Source organism: Neoarius graeffei, chromosome 2 (assembly GCF_027579695.1).
Source record: "Neoarius graeffei isolate fNeoGra1 chromosome 2, fNeoGra1.pri, whole genome shotgun sequence".
Taxonomy (NCBI): domain Eukaryota; kingdom Metazoa; phylum Chordata; class Actinopteri; order Siluriformes; family Ariidae; genus Neoarius; species Neoarius graeffei.
In genome coordinates this window covers 126,814,880-126,841,818 of record NC_083570.1, presented here as the reverse complement: position 1 = coordinate 126,841,818, position 26,939 = coordinate 126,814,880, and the positions used below count along the sequence as shown (strand labels likewise).

The 26,939-nt window shown below is 44.1% G+C and overlaps 1 protein-coding gene across 5 annotated transcripts in view; it reads right to left on the bottom strand.

Annotated features, from left to right (window-relative positions):
• LOC132882276 (A-kinase anchor protein 9-like) overlaps positions 1-26,939 on the bottom strand; it is a 285,166-nt gene that overhangs the window by 219,493 nt on the left and 38,734 nt on the right. For all 5 annotated transcript variants that reach the window (XM_060915567.1, XM_060915571.1, XM_060915570.1 and 2 more), the window contains exon 2: positions 19,419-19,616. In XM_060915567.1, the coding sequence (XP_060771550.1) occupies positions 19,419-19,616 (198 nt within the window). The remainder of the gene's footprint in view (positions 1-19,418; positions 19,617-26,939) is intronic.

The following is a 26,939-nucleotide window of genomic DNA, read 5'->3' as shown; positions in this document are numbered from 1 at the left end:
TTCCTGTCTTAAAATAGTGGTGATGTTTCTCTTGGTTGTTCAGTTCTGGACATAATATGGATTACTCCAGTTGTGGAACAGGGCTATTTACTGTTTGATCTCAAACACATTAAGGAGGCAAGAAACTCATCCACTAATTATCTTTTGATGAGACACAGCTGTTAATTGAAAAACATTCCAGGTGACTCCCTCATGAAGCTGGTTAACATAATGACAATAGTGTGTAACGCATCATCGAGGGAAATGGTGGATACACTAAATCTAAAATATAAAACATTAACACTATTTTGTTTACCACATACAGTGGGGCAAAAAAGTATTGAGTCAGTCACCAATTGTGCAAGTTCTCCCACTTAAAAAGATGAGAGAGGCCTGTAATTTTCATCATAGGGATACCTCAACTATGAGAGACAAAATGAGAAAAAAAAATCCAGGAAATCACATTGTCTGATTTTTAAAGAATTTATTTGCAAATTATGGTGGAAAATAAGTATTTGGTCAATAACAAAAGTTCATCTCAATACTTTGTTATATACCCTTTGTTGGCAATGACAGAGGTCAAACGTTTCCTGTAAGTCTTCACAAGGTTTTCACACACTGTTGCTGGTATTTTGGCCCATTCCTCCATGCAGATCTCCTCTAGAACAGTGATGTTTTGGGGCTGTCGCTGGGCAACACGGACTTTCAACTCCCTCCAAAGATTTTCTATGGGGTTGAGATCTGGAGACTGGCTAGGCCACTCCAGGACCTTGAAATGCTTCTTACGAAGCCACTCCTTCGTTGCCTGGGCGGTGTGTTTGGGATCATTGTCATGCTGAAAGACCCAGCCATGTTTCATCTTCAATGCCCTTGCTGATGGAAGGAGGTTTTCACTCAAAATCTCACGATACATGGCACCATTCATTCTTTCCTTTACACGGATCAGTCATCCTGGTCCCTTTGCAGAAAAACAGCCCCAAAGCATGATGTTTCCACCCCCATGCTTCACAGTAGGTATGGTGTTCTTTGGATGCAACTCAGCATTCTTTCTCCTCCAAACACGACAAGTTGAGTTTTTACCAAAAAGTTCTATTTTGGCTTCATCTGACCATATGACATTCTCCCAATCCTCTTCTGGATCATCCAAATGCTCTCTAGCAAACTTCAGACGGGCCTGGACATGTACTGGCTTAAGCAGGGGGACACGTCTGGCACTGCAGGATTTGAGTCCCTGGCGGCGTAGTGTGTTACTGATGGTAGCCTTTGTTACTTTGGTCCCAGCTCTCTGCAGGTCATTCACTAGGTCCCCCCGTGTGGTTCTGGGATTTTTGCTCACCGTTCTTGTGATCAGTTTGACCCCACGGGGTGAGATCTTGCGTGGAGCCCCAGATCGAGGGAGATTATCAGTGGTCTTGTATGGCTTCCATTTTCTAATAATTGCTCCCACAGTTGATTTCTTCACACCAAGCTGCTTACCTATTGCAGATTCAGTCTTCCCAGCCTGGTGCAGGTCTACAATTTTGTTTCTGGTGTCCTTTGACAGCTCTTTGGTCTTGGCCATAGTGGAGTTTGGAGTGTGACTGTTTGAGGTTGTGGACAGGTGTCTTTTATACTGATAACGAGTTCAAGCAGGTGCCATTAATACAGGTAACGAGTGGAGGACAGAGGAGCCTCTTAAAGAAGTTGTTACAGGTCTGTGAGAGACAGAAATCTTGCTTGTTTGTAGGTGACCAAATACTTATTTTACCGAGGAATTTACCAATTAATTCATTAAAAATTCTACAATGTGATTTCCTGGATTCTTTCCCCCCATTCTGTCTCTCATAGTTGAAGTGTACCTATGATGAAAATTACAGGCCTCTCTCATCTTTTTAAGTGGGAGAACTTGCACAATTGGTGGCTGACTAAATACTTTTTTGCCCCACTGTAATTCCATATACAGCTTTGGTCAGAAGTTTACATACATTGACATTCATGTCATCTTGGATCTGAATGTCATGGCAATATTTGGATTTTCAGTAATTTCTTTGAATTGTTCTTTTTCTGTGGCAGAATGATTGTACAGCATACAGCTTTAATAAAAAAAAAAAACTAGAATTTGATACACAAGTTTTAATTTTCTTTGCGTTTTCTGAAATCAACACAGGGTCAAAAATATACACACAGCACACCTAATATTTGGGTAAAATGTCTCTTCGCAAGATTCACCTTGTCCAAACATTTTTGTTTACCATGAACAAGCTTCTGGCAGAAATCTGGTTGGATATTTCATGACTCTTCATGGTAGAATTGGTAGAGTTAAATTAAATTTTTTTCTTGGCATAGACTCGACTTAAGCACGGTCCATATATTTTCAATAGGCCTGAAGTCAGGACTTGTTTTCAGCTTAATATTAGCCTGCTTTATCCTCCACAACCAGCTCTGATGTGTGTTTGGGTTCATTGTCCTGTTGTGAATCCCAAGTCATATTCAAGTTTCTGATGGTTTAAGCTGAAGAATTCTGAGGTAGTCCTCCTCCTTCATTATTCCATCCACTTTGTGCAATGAACCAGTTCCACTGGCAGCAAAACAACCCCAGAGCATGATGGTCCTACCACCACCAGCTGGTACAGTGTACCTCTGTACATGGTGGTCATTGTGGCCTGGTATATCAAGGAAATCAGACAGTGACAGCTGTTCAAAGCCCCACAAAGCTGCCCGATATGATTGGAGTGGTGGGCAAAGCTGTTTGCACTTGGACTGTGGACATTCAGAACTTTAACCACAAAATGGCTGTTATCTCGGAGCAGCTTTCAGCTTTGCAAGGAATACGTATTTCGGAGACCAAATGGAATTGAATTGAACAGAATGGACGAAATGGACAGATATGGACGAGTGGTGTGGACGTGTAAAGACTGCGTCTGTTTGAAAGACTAAACAATCTCTATCTTATCGACATTCGGCTCCCTGAACAGCACTGGCCTTGATCAAGGCCGTTGCTGGGTAACATTTCCCCCAGAAGGTCACTGCTGGGAGACACTCTCGCATTCCTTCCCCAATTTTCCACGGTCGCTGTTTTTCACCCCCAGTGTGACAAGCGGGTGCGTGACCAGCGCCGTTTGCATGGCTGCAGGAGCGGACGGCTGCTTGCTTGCGCTGGGTTACCTCTACCTCCTCCCCTCCCACCCCTTCCCCCCCTCAAGTCCCATGTTTCAAAGTGTACTTGTGTTATTGTGTGCTTTTGCGGAGGTTTTTAAATGTTCCCACACTGTACTCCTGATAGAAGCATAGTGGGGGGTGTTCTTTTTTTTCCTCATCTTTCCTTTTTTTCTTTTCTTTTATCCCTGTCTTCCTGTTCTGTTCCCCCTCTGTAAAGACAGGTTGATGGTCAATTTCACTGGTAACAGTGACAATAAAAGGGTTCGTTCATTCATTCTTTCAAACAACTCAATCTTTGTCTCATCTGACCATACAGCTTTCCTCCAGAAGGCTTTTTCCTTTGTCCATGTGGTCAGCTTCAAACTTTAGTTAAGCTTGAAGATGTCAAGTTTGGAGCACGGGTTATTTCTTGGATAACAGCCTCTTAGTCCATGGTGATCTGAACTGTAGACAGTGATCCATCAGCTTCCAGGTCATGGCAGGGTTGTGCCATGGTGGTTCCCAGGTTGTTCCTGACCATCCAAACCAATTTCCTTTCAGCTGAGGGTGACAGTTTGGGTTTTCTTGAAGCAAAGTGGCTTAGAAAAGTGACTACACCTCACAATAACTTGCATACAACTGTCTGAACTGATCTTGGAATTTGCAGTTATTTAGAAATGGCTCCAAGAGACATTCCAGAGTTGTGTACATCTGCGATCCTCTTTCTCAGATCTGTACTGAGCTCCTTGGACTTTCCCATTTTACTGTGTGCTGGTCAATCCAACGAGTGCTGTAAACAAACCCCTTTTATGAAGGCACAGAGAAGCTACAAGCTGTAATCAATCATAATCACTAACAGGAAGTTAAGAGACCTCGGCCTTGGCAAGATAAGAGACATTTTAGAAGTTTCAGCACCTTTGAATTAATAATCTCAGTGAGCTTATGTTAACTTTTGACCCTGTGTTGATTTCAGAAAACCCAAAGAAAATTAAAATTTGTGCATCAAATTCTAGTGGTTTTTTTTATTAAAGCTGTATGCTGTACAATCATTCTGCCACAGAAAAACAGTTCAAAGAAATTACTGAAAGCCCAAATATTGCCATGACATCATGTCACTGTATGTAAACTTCTGACCTCAACTGTATTACATAGAGATGAGTGTTTACTGGGAAATACGTCATTTCATCAGAGTTCCATCCGGGACATGGAGAACCAAAACTGTGACATAAACCTCTGTCACTCGTGAGGAAATCGATGAATTGTTTTGATAAATTTGGGGACTTTTTGTTTGTGAATGTATCGATATAATAAAAAGAAAATCACATCTTGGCTTAAAGATATAAAGTTTATCTTCTCGTGTTGAAAAACTCGCATTTTTCATATGAAATACATCGCGGATCTGAGTGATATATTTAAATAATATTGGTTGGTCTATTAGATATATTCCATTCAGCTAGCATGATAACGAATGAGTCGAAGACGAGTAGCTGAATGTTATATATCTGACAGACCACGAAAAAAAGCCAGCCAATATTATTTTTATTATTAATATTATACATACACATTCGATGGAACAAACCAGGCGGCCATGTTTGTTTACAAATTGTCACAGTCACTTGCTAGCATGGAAGTTTTACGTGTAACACGTGTCTTATGGCATTTTCAATTCACCGCGTCAGTTTACTGCAGCCGCCAGCGAACAAAGAAATGCTTCTGCGCATGCACAGCAGAAAACTCCCTCATTGGATATTCGCATCAGCTCCGACGTGTGACGTCATGTTGTCTTGACAGCCATGCAGTATCATAAACCATATTCAATGCTCATTGTCCATTGGGTAGAGTGGCGTAATACACATAGGATAAGCGATATGCTAACAATATTGCATGCTATCAAACCAAATGGCTGAAACCCATGAGAAGGGAATAGAACATGTTTTTATTCCATTGAAAAAGAAGTGTGTATGTATAATATTTCCTGATATTTCACTCCGATGACGTCACTCCCAGTGTTTTCCCACCGACTGGACGTGCGTTGTCAAAATGGTGAACCGGTTCAAAATTAAAATTTTGATTAACTTGCGTATTTTTTGTGGATGTGTCCAAATAATATAAAGAACATTACACGGTGGCATGAAGATATGAAGTTTACCATCTTGTGTTGAAAATATTTTCACTCATCAAACATGCATTCGCCACTCAAAGATAAACTTCATATCTTTGCCACCGTGCTATACGTATTTTAATTACGCACACAAATTGTGCACGCGTATTCAGTCACATAGTATGAGGAACAGTTTACTGTTGTTTTGGCAGTCTCAGTGCTACACTGTGTGTGTGTGTGGATGGTTGTTTCCACAGCAACAGCTTCAGGATGAAGTTATACAGCTACTCATGATTTAATTGTGAGGCAGAAATGTTCTTCTGTCCTCTTTTAAAGAATGGACAGCATTATGAGACAGAACCGAAGGACGGGGAGATAAATATTCCCTGATTATCACTATTTATTATCATTATTGTTGTTATTTCTACACAGTCACATTGGTACATGATGTTCAGGTCTATAGAACAAGCTGAGCTACACTAAGGCCATGTGACCCCCCCAACCAGCACCACTCCTCCTATACCTCTACCGCCCCTCTGCCTCACACACACACACACACACACACCAGCAGTCTGTTTCCAGGGCAACTGGTAATTCTGCAGTCATTTAAAACAGCAAACACCTTTCAGAGCTGAAGAACTTCAGGGCCAAGTGTGTGTGTGGAAAACATCCACCTACGACTAGCTTTAAATGTCCATGCACACAAAGCACACTTTGGTGACAGATTATCTCTCAGTATTAATTCAATTTGCTGCTTTTGTTTTAGAGTCGTGTTACTGAACTCATCTACAAACACAAACAGTGGAAGGGTTACAACTGTGTGTGTATTGTATTCACAGTGCGCGCGCGCACACACACACACGCCAAACAGCAGTTGGGTTTCCAATGCAGTCTCACGCAAAGTAATATTCTCAGACAAACAAACAAAAATAATATTTAAAAAAAACACACAAAAACCCAACACAATTGTGAACGGTCTACATTTCAGAGTGCTCTTTTTTCAGAAAGGCAGCATTTCTATTTGCTCATGTCATGAGACATAAATGTGAGAAACATATCTCCATTTCATTTTGAAGTTGTGCATTCAGCAGGTTAACGGCCACACGGCGAGTGGAGAGTCTCCTCTCTTCAGCTCACTGACGCCACCCAGAGTCATTAACAGTCATCAGCAGATCCATGTTATTTATTAATATGAGCATTACATTAGCTTACTGAAACAAGTCTGATGCAGAAGATGATGTTGAGAATTTATTTTGTTTAGAATTATATTTGCTTAGAAGAGACTATTAAAAGAATAGTAAAAGGATTAGTAAGTTAGTAATACATATAATTGACATTTCATTGATATAAACATTAAGATTGACAGTTTATTGGTCATTTGTTTAGGAAATACATTGAAATAGACTTCATTACCCAAGATGCATTGAGCCACGTTGAACGTAACTTGATTTCAGGGATGAGAGTGGGTGGTCACCAAAAAAGCAGAAAACAAGATGGCGCCCGAAGCCGGGGGTCTGAGAGGGATACCCCCCCAGGAAAATTTTGAAAAATAAGGCCTTACAAACCACTTTTCCTGCAATCTGAGCTGTAGTAGATTAAAAAAAAAATCTGTTTTTTTTTTTTATATATTTACATGAAAATATGTTTCAAATCAATAAGAGTATTGTTTGAATTCAAAATAAAATCACATTCTACATTCAAGGGTATGGTTATAATTTATGATCAACAAAAACGACAAACTAAATTCACATTAAACGCAAATTTTATTAATTATCAAAGTGTTCATATATTAAATAAAATGTCTTAGGGAGAAAAGGTCAGTCACCCGACGTCCTCATTAGTTGCATATGATTTCAAAGTCTTTTGAAATATTTAAGTTTTCAAAACTGTCAGCATTAATTCAGATTTACTGACCATCATATACATGTTCAATGTATTAAATCAAACGAATGCTAAGTTTATGGGATAATGTCTATGTACACTTTATACAATTATTTATAGTTCAGAGTCATTTCTCATTTTCATTTAATCATTTCGACTTCTTCAGCCTTTTGGCCAAAGACAAGAGCTTGTCAGTCCTCTCTCTGTTTTTTATACCAACATCGATTTTACGTACCTTTGCTTCGTCTCGCTTGTCAATTGTATTCGGCATTTTGAGTAAAAAAGCCGATACGAAAGAGAAACGTATTTCTGAAGCGCAGCGACGATGAACATGTGCAAGTTTCAATAAAATAGAACGATGTGGGTACTTTTGTAAGAACTGTTATGATTGGCTTTTGTTCTCTCCCACACTCTTGTAAGAACTGTTATGATTGGCTATCATGCTCTCGCCAGCGATGTTTTGGCCAATTACATTGTAGATAACACGTGTTCTACCGCGAGACTTAGCGAGACTAAAGATGGCGAAAATGTAAACATGTAACATCATCATACGCTTCAGTATCACGAAGGATCATACCCCAACCCCCCCAATGAAAAAAAAAAACATCTCAACGGATTTGGCATAATGTCGATTTTTGCTCAGAAAAAGCGGAAAACTCATCCCTGTGATTTGCGTAAAGGTTTGTTTTGAGGTTGGCGTGCGGCCATCTTGTTATACTTAGACAACTATGCAAGCACACACTGTATTTTGTTCTCTTGTTTAATTCAGTAAACGTTGAAAAGAAGCAACATCTCACTTCGTTATTTTTTAGTTGCCAAGAAGATAAATGTACAATATTTTTGGTGCCGAGAACCCGGGACACAACATGATGGATGACGAAGATAAAGAAGAGAGACCGGCCGGTGTGGAACAATTGGAAAGGACGAAAAAAAAAGCGTCGGTCAATAAGGAGCTCCACAACGAGACTGCTAAACCAGATCGACCTTGAATCGCTAAAGGAAGAGAGGGATATCAACCGTGTGCGGGAAATGTTAGCAGTGTTGTCGGCAAAGGAGGACAGCTTGCGAGAGCTGGACAGTATAATGGAGGAACATACTCCACTAGAAGACGTGGAGGCTGAGATTGAACAAGCGGAGGAATACAGAGACCGCGTCATTGAGATGAAGACACGAGCTCACCAAGTGATTAAAGAAAGTGAAACTGTGAGTAACACTCAGTCTGCTCGGACAAGTGATGCTAGCACAAACAGACAGACAGTGAGACTGCCTAAGCTACAATAGAGAAGTTTAATGGAGATGTAAGTGTATGGCAGGAATTTTGGAACCAGTACAAGATTGCTATTCATACCAACAGTGCACTTTGCAAAAGAGAAAAGTTTACCTACCTGAAAACTTGTCTTACTGGAATGGCTGCAAAGGCAGTAGCAGGACTCACACTGACAGACACTAATTATGATGCTGCAGTTGGTATACTCCAAAAAAGATTTGGAAGGAAAGATCTCGTTATAAATGCTCACATGTCCAAGCTTCTGAATCTCACTCCTGTAAAGAAATCCTCTGATGTCAGTGCATTAAGGCAGTTATATGATGAATGTGAAATTCAAATCAGAAGCCTAGAGTCATTGGGAGTGGTATCAGAGACCTATGGTGGTACGTTATGCCCAATACTACTCCAGATGATGCCAGATGACATGGCTCTTGAATACAGTCGTGAAAGAGGAGATGATGAGGAGTGGAATGTGCCCAAAGTGCTTAAATTCCTACAGAAAGAGGTTCAGATCCGTGAGAGAACTTTACAAATGATGAAATCGTATAACCAGAAAGGAAACCAGACCACTAACAAAACATGCAGCAAATCATATTCAGCCAGTGATGTAAAAGTAAAGAAACCAAGCATGACCTCTGCAGCTGCGCTACACGTCGCTGATCAGAAAATTCAAAACTGCTTGTTCTGTGATAGCACTGAACACAAATCTGAGAATTGCCCAGACCACACAGTGTCAGCACGCAAAGAAAAGCTGAAGAAGCTTGGCAGGTGCTTTGTGTGTCTGAGGTCCAAACACATCGCTAGGTCCTGCAGGTCAAGGGGCATGTCATATGCCACATGTGGAGGCAGGCATCATGCAGCCATTTGTGAGAAAAATGAGCCATCCCCACCTGCTGCGTCAGCCAACACGAACACTGTTGCTTCCTCAGTAATTCCCCGAGTGGAGAAAGACAAATCTGACATTGAGAACACTGTGCTGCTACAAACCGCCAAGGCATGGGTCGTAGGGCCCACGAGCAGGAAGATGGTCCGCTGCCTGTTAGATGGAGGTAGTCAGGGGAGTTTTGTGCATGAGAATGTGGTGAAGGAGCCGGAGCTACCCGTCACTAGACAAGGGACACTTACTCTTCATACGTTTGGCTCCTCTGCTCCAACAACGGTGAGTCGCAACATAGTGAAGCTCAGCTTGGAGAATGTGTGGAATAAGCAGCAGAGAATTGAAATAGAGGCAGTTATCACCCCCAACGTGTGCACAGCGCTGGTGAAAGTTCCTGGTGAACCTATACAGAAAGAGATGAAAAGAAGAGGTCTTCAACTAGCAGACTGTGCTGGAGATGACAAAGCTGAACTGTCTGTGCTAATTGGGTCTGATTATTACTGGCAGATAGTATCAGGCCGAGTAGAAAGACTGACAAAGAGCCTAGTGGCACTGGAGAGCACTTTCGGATGGGCAGTGCAAGGCCCAGTAGCAGTGTCTAGCATGACAGAGACGACATGCATGAATGTACTGCTCAGCGAGGATGCACAGATTGATAAACAGCTGCATGCATTCTGGGAGCTCGAGTCTCTGGGAATCACAAGTGAGAAGCCCGAGAGCCCAGAGAATGTGGAAGCACTGCAGCAGTTTGAAGAAACCTCCATTCTCAAGGATGGGCGTTACCAAGTGGAGTTGCCATGGCGACAGAATCATCCTCCACTTCAAGACACAATTACCGCATTGCAAAAAGGAGACTTGAGGGTCTGAAAAAGAAACTAAGCAAAGATGTCACACTCTATAGCCGATACAATGAAGTCGTGGAAGACTACTTAAAGCAAGGAATGGCTGAGGATGTGCCAGTGGAGCATGCATCACCACAAGGCACTCAAACATATTACTTACCCCATCACGCGGTATTGAGGGAGGATAAGGCAACAACAAAACTGCGGGTTGTCTTCGATGCTTCATCACACGAAGATAGAAGTCCCTCACTAAATGACTGTCTCCTAACAGGTCCCAATTTGAATCCAGATCTGATGAGTGTTTTGATCAAATTTAGACTGCATGAAGTTGCTTATATGGCAGACATTAAGAAAGCATTTCTGCAGATTTCACTCTCAGAAAGAGACCGGGACGCTGTAAGATTTCTGTGGTTCACAGGTCCACCTACGCAGGAGAAAGACCTGAAGCTGCGCGTGCTCAGAATGACGAGGGTGGTGTTTGGAGCTTCATCAAGTCCAATCCTGCTCGCAGCCACCATTAGGAAGCACTTGAGACGGTACGAGTTAGAACACCCAAGGGTGGTAGAAATCATCAGCTCCTCACTCTATGTAGATGACTTTATTGCTAGTGCGAGTGACGTGACAGAGGCATACGCAGTGACAAGCACAGCCAAAAACATTATGTCTGAAGCAGGCATGGAGCTATGTAAATGGATGACAAACTCTCAGGAGCTCAAGGAAAAATGGCAGGAGAGCTCAATGGATTGCGCTGCACATTCAGAACCACACGGGTCCGTGCTCAAGGTGCTGGGCTTGGTGTGGAGACCAGTCACTGACGAGTTTGTGTTCGACCTCAGGGGGCTGCTTGATATTCTGAAAGAAAGAGAAAAACACAAAACAAAGTGTCCTGCAGTCTTCTGCCTGCATTTTTGACCCTTTAGGATTCTTGACTCCCTTCACAATAAGGATAAAATTCTTGTTCCAGGAGATGTGGGAGAGAGGGCTTAAGTGGGACGAGGAGCTGCCACCTGATTTGACGAAGAAATGGCAGCAGTGGTGTTCTGAGCTCCCTCAACTGCACCAGGTGTCAATCCCACGATGGTACCAAACACACATGCCACATCAGAACAGTCAAGAGTTAAGGCTACATGTATTCTGTGACTCAAGTGAGAGAGCTTACAGTGCAGTCACTTATCTTCAAGGAGAAACAAGGGAAGGAGAAGTGACCATGAGCCTGGTTGCATCCAAGTCCAGAGTGGCTCCCCTCAAAAGAATGACACTGCCACTTCTGGAGCTGATGGGTGCTGTAATAGCAGCTAGGTTGGGGAACACACTCATGAAAGCACTGCAGCTGGACAAGACAACTCAGACTATGGACAGACTCCATGATAGTGCTGCACTGGGTTTGCGGTTCTGCTCATAAGTGGAAACAGTTTGTAGCGAATAGAGTCACAGAAATCCAGTCTCTAACTGACCCACAGTCATGGTCTCACTGCAAAGGGAAATTAAATCCGGCTGACCTTCCCACCAGAGGCCTAGCTGTACAGGACCTGAAGCAGAGTACATTGTGGTGGAATGGACCTTGTGTTTTGATGTCACCTGATCAGTCAGAGAGCACTCAGGAAGATATTCAGGAAGATGAGGTAACATCGGAACTCAGATCGAAATACCAGATTGCCGTACAGTTTGTTAGGCAAGACCCAGACTTCTTAAGCCCTGTTTTATGTCTAGAGAAGTACAGCAAACTAAAAGACAGTGCTCCGGGTGACGGCCTGGATAAAGAGATTTATCACCAACACACGCTCAAGATCAAAAATAAGCGGTGAACTGACAGGAGAAGAGCTGAATGAAGCAGAAAAACATTGGATAAGGTTCATTCAGATCCAGAGTTTCAGTTCCGAAATTGATCTGCTGAAAGCAGGGAAATGCCCCAACACTGACTCCAGAATATGAGAACTAAAACCACTTCTGGATGAAGACGACTTGCTTAGTGTTGGAGGAAGGCTACAGCATTCTGATCTCTCTTACAGAGAAAAACACCTGTGGATCTTGTCCAACAGCCACAGATATACAGAGATGTTGGTGCAGTATCAACATGAGCAGATAATGCATGCCGGTGTACGAGACACTTTAGTGCAGACAAGAGAGAAATATTGGATTTTGAGGGCACGACAGGTAGTGAAGAAGATTGTGTCCAAATGTGTATTCTGCAAGAAATTCAAGGCAAAGCCTGGACAACAGACTACTGCACCGCTGCCAAGGGACAGAATAACAATCACCGCCATTCGAAATTACAGGTGTGGACTTCGCAGGGCCACTCTATGTAAAGACACCGAGCTCCATGACGAAGGTGTATGTAGCACTGTTCACTTGTGCTGTAACCAGAGCCGTGCACTTCGAGTTAGTCTCGGATATGTCCACAGAGAACTTCTTGTTGGCTTTAAAACGATTCATCTCAAGAAGAGGATTGTGCAAGGTGATTTATTCAGATAATGCCAAGATGTTCAAGAGAGCTGACCAGGATCCGAAGGAGCTCTGGCGAGGTATTAAAGATCCACAGCTACGGGAGTTCTTCTCAGAGAAGGCCATCACCTGGCGGTTCATTGCTGAAAGAGCAGCCTGGTGTGGCGGATTCTGGGAACGGCTTGTAAGGTCAGTCAAAATTATTCTCAGAAAGGTGCTTGGCAGAGCTAAACTAAACTTTGAAGAGATGTGCACCATTTTAACTGAAGCTGAATCCACAATAAACTCAAGGCCGCTCACTTATGTGCACAACGATGTGGATGAGCCAGAGCCATTAACACCTGCACACTTCTTGGTAGATCAGAGACTGACTTGCTTGCCTCTTAAGACATTTCCAGTTGAGACTAACCATCCCACAGCCAACAAGGAGGAAATGACCAGGAGGGTGCGCTACAGACAAAGACTTATGGCCAACATCTGAACCCGCTGGCGAAGAGAATATTTACTGGATTTGAAGTCAGCCCATCGCTGCGATACCCCACAGCCTTCTCCACTGAAGGTTGGAGATGTTGCACTCATTGGAGAGGATAACACCCCAAGGCAGAGCTGGAGACTGGGGAAGATAGAGGAACTGTTTCCTGGTCGTGATGGCTTTGTGAGGTCATGTGCAGTTCGCACCAGCACAGGGACTGTTCTGCGGAGGCCCATTCAGCTTTTGTATCCTTTGGAAATTGCATAAACAGTAGTTTTGGGGGGGGGGGGAATGTTGAGAATTTATTTTGTTTAGAATTATATTTGCTTAGAAGAGACTATTAAAAGAATAGTAAAAGGATTAGTAAGTTAGTAATACATATAATTGACATTTCATTGATATAAACATTAAAGATTGACAGTTTATTAGTCATTTGTTTAGGAAATACATTGAAATAGGCTTCATTACCCAAGATGCATTGATCCACGTTGAACGTAACTTGATTTGCGTAAAGTTTTTTTTTTTTTTTGAGGTTGGCGTGCGGCCATCTTGTTATACTTGGACAACTATGCAAGCACACGCTATATTTTGTTCTCTTGTTTAATTCAGTAAACGTTGAAAAGAAGCAACGTCTCGCTTCGTTATTTTTAGTCGCCAAGAAGATAAATGTACAATAGAGGAAAATATTCAGCTGTGATTCATTTCAGAGTGAGGAGTTTATACTACAGGTTATGAGCAGTAGTGAATCAGTGAGCTAACATTAGCTTATACCGCTAAAAAACAATCTAAAAATAACTTTAAAAAATAAAATAAATAAATAAGCACATACATCTCTCAGGCCTTTCAGTGTACATATAGCGCACTACATTTGGTGTCAAATATGACTTAATTCCTACTGTATTAAGATGATAATACTGAGGTACAGTGATAAAAGGTCAGGAATGAAGAATACAGTAATATAATAATTAGTAAATAACTTATTGTTTACTTAAAGCATTATTCGGCATCATTAGAGTACTTTAATAACAACACTGAGCATTCCTCCATCTTTAATAATATAGATTAGTTTATAATCAGAAGGTTAAACAAAGACTTCCCAACTCCACTGTTCCTCACACCGCGTCGCTCATGGCAACAGGGTCATTGGTATTTTCTGGCTTTGTTCATAGAACTGCTTTTGTGACTGAAGAGTAGCATATCTGATTTACACACACACACACACACACACACACACACACCTCAAGGTAACATGAATTTAGAGGACTGGCACAGAGTATAATTGTTTGTCTAAAGTATTACGGTTCATCATATAACTACCTGTTGCTACATTACATCTGGAACTGAAACGAGTTGAGAAGGTGATTTGGATTTACTTTATCTGTTGCACATCATAAAATGAACCACAGGTCATTTAATACACCTGGAATAATTAACAAATAAAAGTATTGCCCTTGTCTCACAGACGGTCTATGATAAAAGTATCATATGAAATATTGTGATATATAAACCACTGGAGTCCCACGTCTCCATTAACCCTCATTTTTTGAAAGTTTAACAAACAATAAATGTACAAACATACATAAGCTTTTTTTTTTTTTACTGCTACACTGTGAAGTTACAAGTATATTGACAAACATATTTTTACTTGCCATTAAGGCACAGCTTTCTTTAAGATCAAACTTAATTATTAAAAATAAATATAAGGCACAGTAATATCACGGCATGTCGCCATCACAGACTTTTAAATGTACATGAAACAGGATCTCCCCAGGGTCACCAAGAACCATGATGTGATATCTGCCGAGTACACAGGCTTGAAAGAAAATATGAGTTACACCACATACACTTTTGTTCCTACTCCAATTACAGAACATCGTTTAACGGACATGCTCGAATGAGTTAAAATTCTCAGACATCTCACCATCACTTCAGCTCTCACGCCACTAAAACAGAGATCCAAGTAGTGTTCTGATGTCCAAGTAGTGTTCTTCATCCAAATGCTCTTGAACAAGATCCTGACGATCTCTTTAGTGACAACATTCATTAACCAGCTATGTTACATTCCCACACCCCAAGGTTCTGCCGAACCAGGTTCCTCTGAACCAGCTCCTCCCCTGCAGCCCCCGAACCAACTCATCCCCAGTGTCCCCTGAACCAGCTCCCTCCCAGCATCCAACAAACCAGAGTCCCCAAAAAAAAAAGCTCCTCAGCACCCCACAAACCAGCTCCTCTCTAGCATCCCCTGAACCAGGTTCTCCCCCAAGCATCCCCTGAAACAGGTCTCCCCCCCCCAGCATCCCCCAAAACAGGTCTTCCACAGAGTCACTCAAACCAGGTTCCCCGAACCAGCTCCTGTGCAGTGTACCCCGAACCAGGTCCTTGCCACCATCCCCCAAACCAGCTCTTCCCCAGCACCCCCACAAACCAGGTTCCCTGAGCAAGCTCCACCACAGCGTCCCCTGAACCAGACTGCATGAGCCAGCTCCTCCCCAATGTTCCCTGAATCAGGTTCCCAGGACCAGCTCCTCCCCAGCATCCACCCCAGAGTCCCACGAACCAGCACCTACTCAGGGTGTCATAAACCAGGTTACCAGAACCAATTCCTTCCCCAGCGTCACCAAGAACCAGGTTCCCCGAGCCAGCTCCACCCCAGATTCCCCCAAGCCAGGTTCCCCAAACCAACATCCACCAAACTAGCACCTTGCCAGCAAACACCGAACCAGCTCCTCACCAGCATCCCCCGAACCAGCTCCTCGCCAGCATCCGCAGAACAAGCTACTCTCCAGCATCCCCCGAACCAGGTTCCCTGAACAAGCTCCTCGCCAGTGTCCACTGAATGAGCAACTCTCTGGTGTCCCCCAAACTAGATTCCCCAAACCAGCTCCTTGCCAGTGTACACCAAACGAGCTACTCTCCAACGTCTCCCGAACAAGTTTTCTTGAACTAGCTCCTTGCTAGCATCCCCCGAACGATGTTCCCCAAACCAGCTCCTGCCCAGCGTCCCTAAAATCAACTCCTCGCCAACGCCCACCAAATGAGCTACTCTCCAGCATCCCCCAAAACAGGTTCCCCAAACCAGCTCCTTGCCAGCATCCACTGAACCAACTACTCTCCTGCATCCCCCAATCCAGGTTCCCCAAGCCAACATCCCCCAAACTAGCTCCTTGCCAAAATCCACCGAAGTAGGTGCCCCAAACCAGCTCCTTGCCAACGTACCCCAAGCCAGGCTCTCCGAAGCAGCTCCTCAACAGCATCCACCGAACTAGCCTTTCCTGAAGCAGCTCCTCTCCAGCATCCCCCGAGCAGCTCCTCGCCAGCATCTACCCAACCAGCATCCACCCAACCAGCTCCTCGCCAGCATCCACTGAACCAGGTTCCCCATACCAGTTCCTCACCGGCGTCCACCCAACCAGCATCTCCCGAACAAGGTTCCCCATACAAGCTCCTTGCCAACATCCACCGAACCAGGTTCCCCGTACCAGGTCCTTGCCACATCCACCCAATCAGGGTCCCCTGAACCAGCTTCTCGCCAGCATCCCCCGAACCAGTTCCTGCCAAACATCCCCGAACCAAGCTCCCCAAACCAGCTCCTCACCAGAATCCCCTGAACCAGGCTCCCCAAACCATCTCCTCGCCAGTGTCCCCCGAATCAACAACCCCCGAACCAGCTCCTTGCCAGCATCCACTGAACCACCTACTGTCCAATGTGCCCCAAACCAGGTTCCCCAAATGAGCTCCTCACCAGTGTCCCCCAAACCAGGCTCCCCAAATGAACTCTTTGCCAGCGTCCACCTTACCAATTCCTCGCCAGCATCCCTCGAACCAGTTCCTTGCCAGTGTCCACCCAATCAGCGTCCCCCGTACCAGCTCCTCGTCAGCATTCACCAAACCAGGTTCCCCGTACCAGCTCCACGCCAGAATCCACAAAACGCGCTACTCTCCAGCATCCACCGAACAAGGTCCCCCTAACCAGCCCCTTGCCAACATTCCCCAAACCAGCATCCCCCCTCAAACCAGCACCTGCCCTGCATCCCCTGAACTAGGCCATCCGAACCAGCAACCCCTGAACCAGGCTCCCCAAACCAGCTCCTCGCCAGCGTCCTCTGAACCAGCTACTGCCCAACATGCCCCAAACCAGCTCCTTTCCAGTGTCCCCCAAACCAGGTTCCTCACATGAGCTCCTCGCCAGTGTCCCCCAAACCAGGTTCCCCAAATGAGCTCCTCACCAATGTCCAGTGAACCAGCTCCTCTCCAGCATCCCCCAAACGAGCTCTTCGCCAGCGTCCCCCAAACCAGGTTCCCCAAATGAGCTCCTCACAAGCATTCACCCAAACAGTTCCTCGCCAGCATCCCCCAAACCAGTTCCCCGCCAGTGTCCCCCAAACCAGCTACTGCCCAACATGCCCCAAACCAGCTCCTTTCCAGTGTCCCCCAAACCAGGTTCCTCACATGAGCTCCTCGCCAGTGTCCCCCAAACCAGGTTCCCCAAATGAGCTCCTCACCAATGTCCAGTGAACCAGCTCCTCTCCAGCATCCCCCAAACGAGCTCTTCGCCAGCGTCCCCCAAACCAGGTTCCCCAAATGAGCTCCTCACAAGCATTCACCCAAACAGTTCCTCGCCAGCATCCCCCAAACCAGTTCCCCGCCAGTGTCCCCCAAACCAGCTACTGCCCAACATGCCCCAAACCAGCTCCTTTCCAGTGTCCCCCAAACCAGGTTCCTCACATGAGCTCCTCGCCAGTGTCCCCCAAACCAGGTTCCCCAAATGAGCTCCTCACCAATGTCCAGTGAACCAGCTCCTCTCCAGCATCCCCCAAATGAGCTCTTCGCCAGCGTCCCCCAAACCAGGTTCCCCAAATGAGCTCCTCACAAGCATTCACCCAAACAGTTCCTCGCCAGCATCCCCCAAACCAGTTCCCCGCCAGTGTCCCCCAAACCAGCCCCTTGCCAATGTCCACCCAACCAGCGTCCCCCAATCCAGCTCCTTGCCAGCATCCACCAAACCAGGTTCCCCATACCAGCTCCTTGCCAGAATCCACTGAACGAGCTACTCTCCAGTATCCCCCTGAACAAGGTCCACCAGACCATCGTCCCCCGAACCAACATCCCCCAAACCAGCTCCTGCCCTGTATCCCCTGATCCAGGCTGTCCGAACCAGCTCCTTGCAAGTGTCCCTGTACCAGCTCCTTGCCAGTATCCACCGAATCAGTGTCCACCCAATCAGCGTGCACCCAATCAGGGTCCCCCAAACCAGCTCCTCACCAGCGTCCCTCGAACAAACCCCCCCCACCAGCATTCACCCAACCAGCTCCTCGCCAGCATCCACCCAACCAGGTTCCCCGTACCAGCTCCTCGCCAGTATCTTCCGAACCAGTTCCTGCCCAACATCCCCCCAACCAAGCACCTCACCAGCATCCCCTGAACCAGGCTCCCCAAACCATATCCTCCCAGTGTCCCCCAAACCAGCTCCTCGCCAGCGTCCACTGAACCAGCTACTGTCCAATGTGCCCTGAACCAGTTCCTCTCCAGTGTGCCCCACACCAGGGTCCCCAAACAAGCTCCTCACCGGCATCCACCAAACCAGCTCCTCGCCAGCATGCCCTGAACCAGACTCTCCAAACCAGCTCCTCCCTAGCATGCCCCGAACCTGGCTCCCTTGACCAACTCCTCACCAGCATCCACCGAACGAGGTTCCTCCCCAGTGTCCACTGAACCAACATCCGCTGAATGAGGTTCTTCCCCAGTGTCCCCCAGACCAGGTTCCTCCCCAGTGTCCCCCGGACCAGGTTCCTCAGGCTAGCTCCTGCCCAGTGCCCCCCAAACCAGCTACTCCCCATCATCCACACCAGGGTCCAACAAACCAGCTTCTCCCCCAGGTTCAGCCTTGGGCTGAGATGCCGTTGAGCAAGGTACCTAACCCCTGACTGCTCCCTGGGCGCTGTAGTATGGCTGCCCACTGCTCTGGGTGTGCGCGCGTGTTCACTGCTTCAGATGGGTTAAATGCAGAGGATGAATCTCCTCTGAAGCTCCTCCCCAGGGTCCAACAAACCAGCTACTCCCGAGCATCCACCTCAGGTTCCCCAAATAAGCTCTTCCTCATCGTCCTCTCCCAGGTTCCCTCAACCAGCTCCTCCCCAGGGTCCAACAAACCAGCTACTCCCCATCGTTCCCAGAACCAGCTCCTCCCCAGGGTCTAATGAACAGCTCCTCACCATCATCCCCACCAGAATCAGCTCCTCCCCAGCATCCACTGAACCAGGGTCTCTGAACCAGCTCCTCCCCAGCATCTCCCTAGGATCCCTGAACCAGCAGTTCCTCAGGTCCCTTGAATCAGCATCCCCCCCCAGGTTCCCCAACCCAGCTCCCCGAACCATTGTGTGTGTGTGTGTGTGTGTGTGTGTGTGTGTGTGTGTGTGTGTGTGTGTGTGTTTCTCTCTCACCTCTATTGTGTACATTTGGTCATGTTTAACAGTTTCTCCACTACGAAGTGTTCTGGAAAAGGAAAGCTCTGTAGCTGGTACTTCCTTTCTCTCGCCACTCACTTCCTGCCCTCCTTCTTGCTGTTCTGATCCTTTATTCTTTTTCTTCTTCTTCTTCTGTCCATCACTCTGAGCTTTCCTCTGTCTGTACTCTGCCAGCTACAACACAAGCAAACAGAATAACAAATACAGCCATCAGAAGTGATTACAGGGGCCCAAGCAGCACTTCACAGGCAGTCTTCAACATGGCATTGCTATCACTGCGCTACTCCTCTTCTGATATACATCTCTTCCAGAACTTAAACATTTCGACAGGATGCCAAACAAGTAAAAGACTAAAATTACAGGAATTAATCCTAAACTGATAAAACTGCTTGGATCCCTAATCACAGTAGACAACACTTCATTTGTTGCCCAAATGAGGATGGGTTCCCTTTTGAGTCTGGTTCCTCTCGAGGTTTCTTCCTCATGTCGTCTGAGGGAGTTTTTCCTTGCCACCGTCGCCACAAGCTTGCTCATTGGGGATAGATTAGGGATAAAATTAGCTCGTTTTAAGTCGTTCAAATTCTGTAAAGCTGCTTTGCGACAATGTTTATTGTTAAAAGCGCTATACAAATAAACTTGATTTGATTTGATAAGGATTCGGTCATGGAGAGCCCCCCCGTGGGGTATAAAATATTTTGTATAAAAATAATTTAATAATTGATAAAAACCTATTAGGTACCTAAATGATATTTTACAAAAAGACATGTCAAATATATTGATGTAAAATGTATTTTGATTTCCGATTTTTGGAAAATAAATAAACAAACAAACAAACAAACAAACAAACAAAAACAAACTAGCTGGGGGGTGGGGAATAAGGAAAGCATGCACTCATTGTCAAAGAAAACAAAGGATGTAAATATGAAATAGATACTGGTAATGGAGGGAAAAAACAAGGAAAAAAAATCACTAAATTGTCTGAACTGAAGAATCAATACCAGTGTTTTATAAATTAAAATTCCTGATTAACAGACTACATTACAAAATAAAGAATAAATCCTCAGTAATCTATAACTATTACACCTCTGCTATAATATGGAAAATTATAGTCTTTAGGATTTTAAAAACCTACAGTGGTGTGGTAGAGCTTGGTAAAGTTCAGACGCAGGTTGTCCATGCTGGCAGTGAAATGTTTCACTAATCTTTCTCTCTCTCTCTCTCTCTCTCTCTCTCTCTAACTGGATTAAAAGGACACATGGGCATGTTGTGAAAAACATCAACAGCAATATGGTATCACAGATGGAGCTGAGGCAGTGTACTGAGCTCTGACCAGAAATTAGAAATGAGTGCTTCTTTATAGCGTACCGGTCTGTGAAGGGGCAACACTGATTATTAACATCCATCACAACCCACATCACTGTCAATTTATAACATTTAGCTTCTCACTGTGGTGTAAAATCAGTTTCCTTGCTCTTGAAGAGCATTTCCCAAAGGGTGGGCCATGAAGGTCATATAAAGACAAAGAAAAATCAATTAAATTTTTCAATTTTGTATTTAAGTTTGAAATTACCCTAAAATATACTTACCCCATTTCCAGAAAAAAAAAAGTCTGGATATTTTACAAAATGCAATAAAAACAAAAATCTGATTTGTTAATCGGTGTGAACCTTTATTTAACTGAAAGGTACAAAGAAAAGATTTAAAATTGTTTTACTGTAACACACAAAAAAAAGTTGGGACAGGGTTAGGCAAAATAAAACCGAAAAGTTTCTAGGAAATTCAAGTAACACCATTCTGGAAGATTCCACAATAATAAAGAAGAAACCTTTGTGTCACATGCACACTTCAAGCACAGTGAAATTCATCCTCTGCATTTAACCCATCTGAAGCAGTGAACACACACACACACACACACACACACACACACCAAGAGCAGTGGGCAGCCACACCAGAGCACCTGGTCCTTTTATCACCAATCATGTTACCAATTCAGCTGCTTAGGGCGGCACGGTGGTGTAGTGGTTAGCACGGTCGCCTCACAGCAAGAAGATTCTAGGTTCGAACCCAGCGGCCGGTGAGGGCCTTTCTGTGTGGAGTTTGCATGTTCTCCCCGTGTCTGCGTGGGTTTCCTCAGGGTGCTCCGGTTTCCCCCACAATCCAAAGACATGCAGTTAAGTTAACGTGGGGCGGCCTTGGGCTGAGGTGCCCTTGAGCGAGGTACCGAACCCCGACTGCTCCCCAGGTGCTCTGGTGTGGCTGCCCACTGCTCTTGGTGCGTGTGTTCACTGCTTCAGATGGGTTAAATGCAGAGGATGAATTTCACTGTGCTTGAAGTGTGCATGTGACACACTTCAAGTCTTTATATGACCTTCATGGCCCACCCTTTGGGAAATGCTCTTCAAGAGCAAGGAAACTGATTTTACACCACAGTGAGAAGCTAAATGTTATAAATTGACAGTTGTGTCACATGCACACTTCAAGCACAGTGAAATTCATCCTCTGCATTTAACCCATCTGAAGCAGTGAACACACACACACACACACACACACACACCAAGAGCAGTGGGCAGCCACACCAGAGCACCTGGGGAGCAGTCGGGGTTCGGTACCTCGCTCAAGGGCACCTCAGCCCAAGGCCGCCCCACGTTAACTTAACTGCATGTCTTTGGATTGTGGGGGAAACCGGAGCACCCTGAGGAAACCCACGCAGACACGGGGAGAACATGCAAACTCCACACAGAAAGGCCCTCACCGGCCGCTGGGTTCGAACCTAGAATCTTCTTGCTGTGAGGCGACCGTGCTAACCACTACACCACCGTGCCGCCCTAAGCAGCTGAATTGGTAACATGATTGGTGATAAAAGGACCAGCACCAAAGGCTCAGTCTTTGCAAGCAAGGATGGGGTGTGGCTCACTGCTTTGTGCCAAAATTCATGAGAGAATCCCTGGTGAAAAACCTCAAAAGGATCTTTAAGGATCCATGAGGACTGTCAAAGACCTACCAAAGATCCTTAAAGATAAGGATCCTTAAAAGGATCTTTGAAAGATCTTCAAAAGATCTTCATATGCAAAATCATTTGTAAAGATCCTCAAGGATTTGACAAAGATCCTTATAATGATCCCTGCAAAGACCCTTTAAGTTCCTCAAGGATTCAACAAGGATATTCAAATATATTAAAAGGATTCGTCTAAGGATCTTGTTAAGATCTTTGCTAGGCTCCTTGAGGACTTGAACAGGATATTTTAAGGATCTTTGTCAAGATCTTCACAAGTTCTTTGCAAAGTTCCTCCAAGCTTTAACAAGGATCCTTGAAAGATCTTAAAAGGATCCTTTTCAGGATCTTATAAAGCTCTTAACTGGAATCCTCAAGGATTTAATCAGGATCTTGTAAGGATCCTTGTCAAGGTCTTTACGAGATCTTTGTGAGGACCCTTTAAGATCCTTGAGGACTTTTCAATTTTTTTAAATGATCCTAATTGAACGGAATTGGCAAGGATGGAAATAGATTGAAACTTGCATAGCAAGAGTGCTCCGAGATCACAATAATCCCCCAATGGGCAACTATGTTATAACTCTGGTAAAATGCAACTGAATGAAAGTGCAATATGTGTATTACGGACATATAACAAAAGAATCCTCTCAAGTTTCATGAAATTCCTCCAAAAATTGTGAAAGGAGTTGATTTCAGAAGGTGAGTATCCTTCCCGGGATGGACAGATGGACATTGCCACGACATAATTTCCTGCTGGCCAAATCCTGAATAGCCAACATCTTAAAAGGATCTTTGAAAGAATCTTTCATGATTTTCAAGGTTTCAAAGATCTTGAAAGGATCTTAAGGATTTCATCAAGTTCTTTTTAAGATATTTTCAAGATCGTCACAAGACCTTTGCAAGCATCTCAAGATAGCAGTGGAAATCAAGTCTATGGTACATGGAGCTTAGAAAATACAGTGGAACCTCTCTGAAGTGAACATCTGGACATAACTGGAGCCGTTTGCTTTTGGGGACATGTTCTCATTAGTGATGGCCTAAAAGTGCAAAGTTGGCCTCTCACAGGAACTAACAAACAAGATGTGTTGTGTAATCTCTGGCAAAGTGGTAATGTCTATAAGCAGTAGTTGATTCTCTTTAAAATTAATCCATGCTTGAAAATGACTAATTGAATCATGTATTTATTGAAGTTTTGACAAAACTGTTTTTCAAAGTAAATTGCCATGGTCAGTTTCTGAATTTGTTCTTTTCTTTCAGGGCACATCATCAAGAAATATTCCTCCAAAATCTTAGACAAGTGTTGGAGTGAGATAAGGAGAGCAAGCAATCAAAAATGCAATGACCTCAGGAAAAAGCAAACAGATTGATGAGATTTTTACGTTGCCATCTGTTTGCTTTTCCCTGAATGTTTAACATCACTTTGTGTTCAGCTGTGTATTTGTGACCATGTACATAAAAAGGGGGCTTTAATTAATTTCTGATAAACTTGTTTAAATATGCATTTTAAATGTTTTTAAACAGTGTTAAAATTTTGTTGAAGTTTGCAAGACACTTCAACCTTTAAGCAAATTGGAGATTTGAAAGTTTCTGAAACATTTTTACAACAAAATTAGCCCCAGGAAAACATCTTTTCACATTTTTAAATGTGTCACATTCAATAAGTCATTTCTTTCATCCTCTAATCATTTTGATGAACCTCATTGTGAGTCGTCATTTTGTAAGTACATCTCTGAAAAGTTCTATCAAGTGAACCATTTTATATTTGCATGAAGTTGCAGTGAATTTCTATTTTTGTTGATGGTTTTCATTTAAGACTTCAGCTGAGCAACCAGTGTCCAGGTGTTATATAGGAGAAAATTTTGAATATACAAACATTTGACAATATTTTTATAAATGGTGTACGTTAAGAGAAATTAGCCCTGAAGTTGTAAACAGCAGAAAATCACTAATGTGAGAGATTTCATGTTTGACAATATTATGCACATATTTCAGAATTATAGAAACAGAATAACTGTAGTGTTTGAGTGTTTTCAGATAAAGTACCGCAAGGACTGTCAGATGTTGAAAACAGCACATTGATATCTGCAATAATAAAAATTTGACAGCAATGAATACGGGTCAAAATTGCTGCAATTTCATGGATTTTTTCAATGAGGAAAGTTGTACATCTTCTGTATTGTAATATAATATGATTTCAACTTATTGGACGCACTGCTTGTGCTAGCGTATCATATTTCTTCATCTTTCAGGCTGAAGTACACCATTTTGTTGCAAAATATACATCTTGTTGGACCACGCATGAAATGTCTGCAGTGTAACAGATTTACTATTGAAATATTTTCTGTCAAATTTATCAAGCTCATGATGTCAAATTCACATTTAATATCTAGTTTATAATGAATTTCCTCATCTACAAAGTATCCAGATGGGAAAAACAAACAAACATGTTCACAATATAACTTCCTAATACTATTGAGGAATGATTCAAAATGGTATGTTAAAATGACAAATCTCCGTAGTGTCCGTAGGCCCCCCACATACACAATGCTGAGAGACACACAATGAGCTCAGTACAATAACTGTGAACGATCTTTAGTAACAAACACAATGCTGAATTACAAAATGCAGGACAATTAACTCACCTGTAGTGTCCGTAGGCCCCGTGTTCTCATACAAAGAACCCATTACATAAAAAGCTATACAGTGGGGCAAAAAAGTATTTAGTCAGCCACCAATTGTGCAAGTTCTCCCACTTAAAAAGATGAGAGGCCTGTAATTTTCATCATAGGTACACTTCAACTATGAGAGACAGAATGGGGAGAAAGAATCCAGAAAATCACATTGTAGGATTTTTAATGAATTAATTGGTAAATTCCTCGGTAAAATAAGTATTTGGTCACCTACAAACAAGCAAGATTTCTGGCTCTCACAGACCTGTAACTACTTCTTTAAGAGGCTCCTCTGTCCTCCACTCGTTACCTGTATTAATGGCACCTGTTTGAACTCGTTATCAGTATAAAAGACACCTGTCCACAACCTCAAACAGTCACACTCCAAACTCCACTATGGCCAAGACCAAAGAGCTGTCAAAGGACACCAGAAACAAAATTGTAGACCTGCACCAGGCTGGGAAGACTGAATCTGCAATAGGTAAGCAGCTTGGTGTGAAGAAATCAACTGTGGGAGCAATTATTAGAAAATGGAAGACATACAAGACCACTGATAATCTCCCTCGATCTGGGGCTCCACGCAAGATCTCACCCCGTGGGGTCAAAATGATCACAAGAACGGTGAGCAAAAATCCCAGAACCACACGGGGGGACCTAGTGAATGACCTGCAGAGAGCTGGGACCAAAGTAACAAAGGCTACCATCAGTAACACACTACGCCGCCAGGGACTCAAATCCTGCAGTGCCAGACGTGTCCCCCTGCTTAAGCCAGTACATGTCCAGGCCCGTCTGAAGTTTGCTAGAGAGCATTTGGATGATCCAGAAGAGGATTGGGAGAATGTCATATGGTCATCTCATCTCATTATCTCTAGCCGCTTTATCCTTCTACAGGGTCGCAGGCAAGCTGGAGCCTATCCCAGCTGACTACGGGCGAAAGGTAGGGTTCACCCTGGACAAGTCGCCAGGTCATCACAGGGCTGAGACATAGACACACAACCATTCACACTCACATTCACACCTACGGTCAATTTAGAGTCACCAGTTAACCTAACCTGCATGTCTTTGGACTGTGGGGGAAACCGGAGCACCCGGAGGAAACCCACGCGGACATGGGGAGAACATGCAAACTCCGCACAGAAAGGCCCTCGTCGGCCCCGGGGCTCGAACCCAGGACCTTCTTGCTGTGAGGCAACAGCGCTAACCACTACACCACCGTGCCGCCGTCATATGGTCAGATGAAACCAAAATAGAACTTTTTGGTAAAAACTCAACTTGTCGTGTTTGGAGGAGAAAGAATGCTGTTTTGCATCCAAAGAACACCATACCTACTGTGAAGCATGGGGGTGGAAACATCATGCTTTGGGGCTGTTTTTCTGCAAAGGGACCAGGACGACTGATCCGTGTAAAGGAAAGAATGAATGGGGCCATGTATCATGAGATTTTGAGTGAAAACCTCCTTCCATCAGCAAGGGCATTGAAGATGAAACGTGGCTGGGTCTTTCAGCATGACAATGATCCCAAACACACCGCCCGGGCAACGAAGGATTTCAAGGCATTTCAAGGTCCTGGAGTGGCCTAGCCAGTCTCCAGATCTCAAGCCCATAGAAAATCTCTGGAGGGAGTTGAAAGTCCGTGTTGCCCAGCGACAGCCCCAAAACATCACTGCTCTAGAGGAGATCTGCATGGAGGAATGGGCCAAAATACCAGCAACAGTGTGTGAAAACCTTGTGAAGACTTACAGAAAACGTTTGACCTCTGTCATTGCCAACAAAGGGTATATAACAAAGTATTGAGATGAACTTTTGTTATTGACCAAATACTTATTTTCCACCATAA